Source organism: Frankliniella occidentalis, unplaced genomic scaffold (assembly GCF_000697945.3).
Source record: "Frankliniella occidentalis isolate FOCC.00 unplaced genomic scaffold, Focc_3.1 Scaffold1, whole genome shotgun sequence".
Classification (NCBI taxonomy): domain Eukaryota; kingdom Metazoa; phylum Arthropoda; class Insecta; order Thysanoptera; family Thripidae; genus Frankliniella; species Frankliniella occidentalis.
Window position 1 is genome coordinate 2088967 of NW_026267131.1, and position 4865 is coordinate 2093831.

Here is a 4865-nt window from a genome sequence, read left to right on the forward strand (position 1 = left end):
AAACACCCACAAAAATGGAAACTTGTATCAACCATCCTGTAGTAGGATACAAAATATCTTTTGATCAAAACAAAAACGATGGAACTGGTCAAACTAGCGGTCTCGTTGTTAGCACAATCATGTGCGTTGTTTCATTATTTTTATTTTTATTTATTTTTTGTCCCTGGTCTACCACTTCATGGTTGCCACAGGTTTTTGTTTTTCTGGTTTGAAATACGAGTGCTGACGCCGAAATTTGAGCTATTGTACAATGTCTGCAAAGAGGGAGAAGGGCGAAGGGGAAGGAGGAGGGGTATGCGCTGCTGCAGGCTGTATGCAAATAGCAACGTCTCCGTCGATAAACTGAAGGACTTGTTCGAGGAGGTGGAGGCAAGGCGCAGCGCAGGGGCGGGCGCCAGATGGGTGGCAGGGGCGCATAGGCCGCGCGGGGGGCCGGCTGGTGGTGAGCGGGTAGCGCGGCCCGCTCAGTGGAACCGGGACTCGACGGAATAATGTCGCATTACCATTGACCTCCCCCCTCCCCCTCCCTCCTCGCGGTGCTCTGCGATTGGCCCGCTCCACCGCGCGACCCAGGCCAACGCCCCCTCGCAATTCAAATGATCTACCCGTTGAGAAACCCAACTGGCAGCAAAGATTCAAATCCAGAACCCAGTAGAGCCGGACTCCAGCCAAACCCAACGACCCTCCTCCCATAGACCTTTGACAATCTCATGAACTTTCATAGGTGACCGGTCACGCCTGTTCCTGTCGTAGTTTTGCACCCCGCAACCCCGCACACGAGCCAGGATAAGGAAATTCAGACATAAAACTTAATTTTACAAAGAATTGTTTCAGCATCGTTGCGCCGCCCGGCTTGGCTTTTTGCAAAATAACATTTTTGGCAGGGTGTCCTCCCCTGGCGTTTTCCTCACCTCCCTGGGGGCAGGTTTGGTCGACCCTAGCCCATCGCTGTTATTCACGATTAATAAATTTTTCCCCCTGTTGTATCAAAACAAAATAGCAAGTTTGTAAATCTGCACTCCCCTCGCGCTGCTTTCGCTGCTCCCGCCCGCCGTCACCGAGGCCTGTGCGCGGCCTCTGCACCCCCGGGGGTGAAGAGGGAGGGCCGCAGGGCGAGCAGCACGCCTGAACAAGGTAGTGCTTTTAAAAGTCGCTCCCTCTGCGGCAGCCCGCCCCGCCCGCCCCTCTCCTCCAAGAAGCATCACTTACTTCTGCAAGGCCCGCCGCCTGCTCGCTCCACTTCGAAGCACTCCCCATCGCTCGCACTGCCCCCACACCGCGCACTTCAAGCTTCACGCAGAAACCTCATCCGCGCAGACGTGTCGTAGCTGAACCAGCCACAATTTTTCGACAGCAGCTGACCACGACCACGGCTTGGATGGTCAACTCTTCATCACAAAACACCAAAGAGAAAGAGACGCGTGCGGCTGACTGTATGAGGGTGTAGTCTTGCCCTGCCCCCTCCCCCTAAGGGCCACTCGCGGTCACCCTCGGCGTGCGGCTGACTGTGTGGGGGTGTAGTCCTGCCCCGCCCCCTCCCCCTGAGGCCCCCTCGCGGTCACCCTCGGCTCAGCCCCAGGCGCGACGCCCTTGTGGCTGAGCCTCTCTCGTCGTCCTCGCTCCGATGCACTTTCGCTTCCCTTTTCATTCTTTCCAGCCGTCGGATTGGCGCCTTGTGCCGGCTCTCCACTCGCAGGGGAGGGCGCGGCGCTGGAGCTGTGTGGGGGGCGGGCCGGGCCGGGCCCCCATACATTGAAAAAATAGAAACTGTATTGCCATTGAAACTGCATGGAAATAACAATAAATATCTGGGCATGTGCAGCTGGCGGCCGCCGAGGTGAGGGTGGCGCGGACCGAGGAGTGCGACTGCCAGAAGAGCTGCAGGATCAACGGGTCGGTGCACGCGGACGGCGCCACCTGGCAGAAGGGCTGCGACGTCTGCGCTTGCGTGGTGAGCGACCCCGGTCATGGAAGGGCAGTAGAAGTTAGGTGCAGATCAGGTCGGTTGTGTAATCGTAAATAAACGTGTTTACAGCAAGGAGAGGTCCAGTGCAGGCCACTGCAGTGCCCGCTCGTGGCGTGCAAGAACCCCGTCATCAACCCGGGGGAGTGCTGCCCCAGCTGTTTGAGTGAGTGTCGAACCCATACAAACTCATACGAACCGTTCCAACGTTCCAATATTACGTGACTTTTAGAGGAGGTACAAATGTTATGGGTTCCCCAAAATGATAAGGAACATCATTGGAGTCCGTAGAGATCGCATGGTACTTGTACCCCGGGGTACAAACATTATGGGGTCATACGGGCTTCAATATGGTGGCCCTGATCTTTTTGGAACCCCATAATATTCGTACCCCGCCTAAAAGTCACGTAGTATCCAGAACGACCACTAGCTGCATGCAAAAAAGAAGGGGTGGTCCTGACTGCTGTGCGGCCTTCCCTTCCAGAGCAATGCTTCCTGCGCGGGGTGCTGTACGACCACGGCGAGTCGGTGAACCTGAAGCAGTGCGTGGAGTGCGAGTGTCGCGACGGCTCCATGCACTGCAAGCGCATCGACCCGGACACCATGTGCCCGGCGCTCGCGTGCCCGGCCGCGCAGCAGTTCAGCGTGCCGGGCGAGTGCTGCAAGTTCTGCCCGGGCGTCGACTACTGCGCCAAGGGCCACACCTGCCACCGCAACGCCACGTGCCTCAACCTCCAGACCACCTACGCGTGCCACTGCGACGCGGGCTTCACCGGCGACGGCCACAGCTGCAGAGGTGAGTGAGTGGCACGCAGCCGGCTGCGGTGTAGTTTGCAATTTGCAATATATGCTGCAGGCAGTTTTTGAGACCGGCTCGTTGGCCATCTGCTGCAAGCATTTTTGCAACTAGCTAATTTGCTGCAAGCATTATAGCAACCAGCTCATTTTCAATCTGCTGAGAGCGGTTTTGAAATAACCAGCTCATTTGCAATATGTTGCAAGAGCACTTGCAGCCAGAGCTTTGCAAAACATTTTCAACCGTCCGGTGATTGTTCCAGACGTGGACGAATGCCAGTCCGAGGGCGGGCTGGAGGGCCACCACTGCCACAGCAACACGCGCTGCGTGAACACGCCCGGCTCGTACGTGTGCCAGTGCGTGGACGGCTATCGTCGCGTCGACAAGTTCAACTGCGCCGAGGTGGACGAGTGCTCGACGGGCAGCCACCGCTGCCACCAGGACGCCACCTGCCGGAACACGGCGGGCAGCTACCACTGCCAGTGCGCCGAGGGCTACGCCGGCGACGGCTTCAACTGCCAGCGTGAGTATGCGAGACAGTCAAACATAGAGACAGTCTTGGGGACTGTCTAAAAAGGGGTCGTGCCGACACGAAAACATCGCCAAGTTTTCGGCGTACGGTACCTCTAAGTAATGATGCTTTCATACGCCCGCCGGAAACGTCATGCGGAGCAGGCAGTCCCCTCCTTTGGCAGTCTTGCTTATCACAAACTCCACGACAATCGCACAATCACAACACAAAACATGCACTCCGACTCCGACACCTCGCGACACTTTGGCCCGGCTCTGGCTCTGCACTGCAACTGACCGCTCGCCCGGCCTCGGCGAAGCGGCGAAGCCACCTGCTTGTTTCCCTCACTCATTTGGTGAGAGCCAATCAGCGCTCTCTCGCACACTCCGGCAGTCCAGCCAAGGGGGCTGCATCCGAAGATGGCCGAGCCGATCAACTAGAAGCAGAACGTCAAATTTGGGATTTCTAAACTGGGTAGGAGGGGGAGGTGGACTTTTCCTTCTGGTAGGCTTGAGTACTGCTCAAAAATCACGGAAATTTTAAATACAGTAAATCAGGGTTCTAGCACAATTTTAAACGGATGAATGAAACTTTTAGAAACACATAGTATGAATGAATGTGATTTCTCTTCCCGCTGACAGCCGTCTGCAACCAGACGTGCCTGAACGGCGGCTCGTGCGTGGCGCCGGGCACGTGCCAGTGTCGCCGCGGCTACGAGGGCGCCTCTTGCGAGCTGGACCTGGACGAGTGCGCCGAGGGCCGACACCGCTGCCCGTCCAGCGCCGCGCACTGCGTCAACATGCCGGGCTGGTACTACTGCCGCTGCCGCCCGGGCTTCAGGACGGCCTTCACGGAGCCCGAGCGCGCCGACCGGGGCGCCATCTGCATGGGTGAGTGGTGACACACAACCAAAGCATTTCCATGCGGGAAATATTCCATAGACGTCGGCGTCGTGTTGACGTTTATTTCCGCCGATTTCGCGGATGCGTATCCTTGTCGACGACGTTGAATCTCTCTAACTGGGTCGTGTCCCGCCGCAGATGTGGACGAGTGTCTGGAGGGCAGCCACACGTGCCACCCTTCGGCGAGGTGCGTCAACACGGAGGGAGGCTTCGCCTGCGAGTGCGCGCCCGGCGACCCGGACTGCAAGCTCAGTAAGTACTACCCCGCCCTGACCCCGCCCACCGGCGGAGGCGCCGCGCGGTGTGCACGCCAGCGGCCAGGACCCGTCTGATCCTCCCGTCTGCCCCACAGGCTGCGTGGCCGGCGAGCTGGAGGTGCCGGACGGCGGCGAGGCCGTGCCCCCAGGCCGGCCGTGCGAGCGCTGCTCGTGCTCCGAGGGGGTCCTGTCCTGCCGCGGCCCCGACTGCGACTGCTCCGGCGCCGGCCCCCGCGCGCCCCGCGCCTGCTGCCCGCAGTGCGACCCGGCGGCCTCGTGCCGCCACCAGGAGCTGCACCACGTCGTCTTCCGTTCGGGCGAGAGGTGGATCTACCAGTGCCAGACCTGCGAGTGCCTGGTGAGTGTGCGCGTGACACTGTGTGACACTGGATCTGAAAATTTTCCGGACAAATGTAAAACTTTTCCAGAAAAAAAT

General features: G+C 58.7%; 1 protein-coding gene across 3 annotated transcripts in view; it reads left to right on the forward strand.

Annotated features, from left to right (window-relative positions):
- LOC113213520 (protein kinase C-binding protein NELL1-like) overlaps positions 1-4865 on the forward strand; it is a 35562-nt gene that overhangs the window by 26041 nt on the left and 4656 nt on the right. For all 3 annotated transcript variants that reach the window (XM_026432615.2, XM_026432616.2, XM_026432617.2), the window contains exons 6-12: positions 1823-1951; positions 2036-2129; positions 2448-2759; positions 3022-3282; positions 3912-4160; positions 4311-4424; positions 4525-4787. In XM_026432615.2, the coding sequence (XP_026288400.1) occupies positions 1823-1951; positions 2036-2129; positions 2448-2759; positions 3022-3282; positions 3912-4160; positions 4311-4424; positions 4525-4787 (1422 nt within the window). The remainder of the gene's footprint in view (positions 1-1822; positions 1952-2035; positions 2130-2447; positions 2760-3021; positions 3283-3911; positions 4161-4310; positions 4425-4524; positions 4788-4865) is intronic.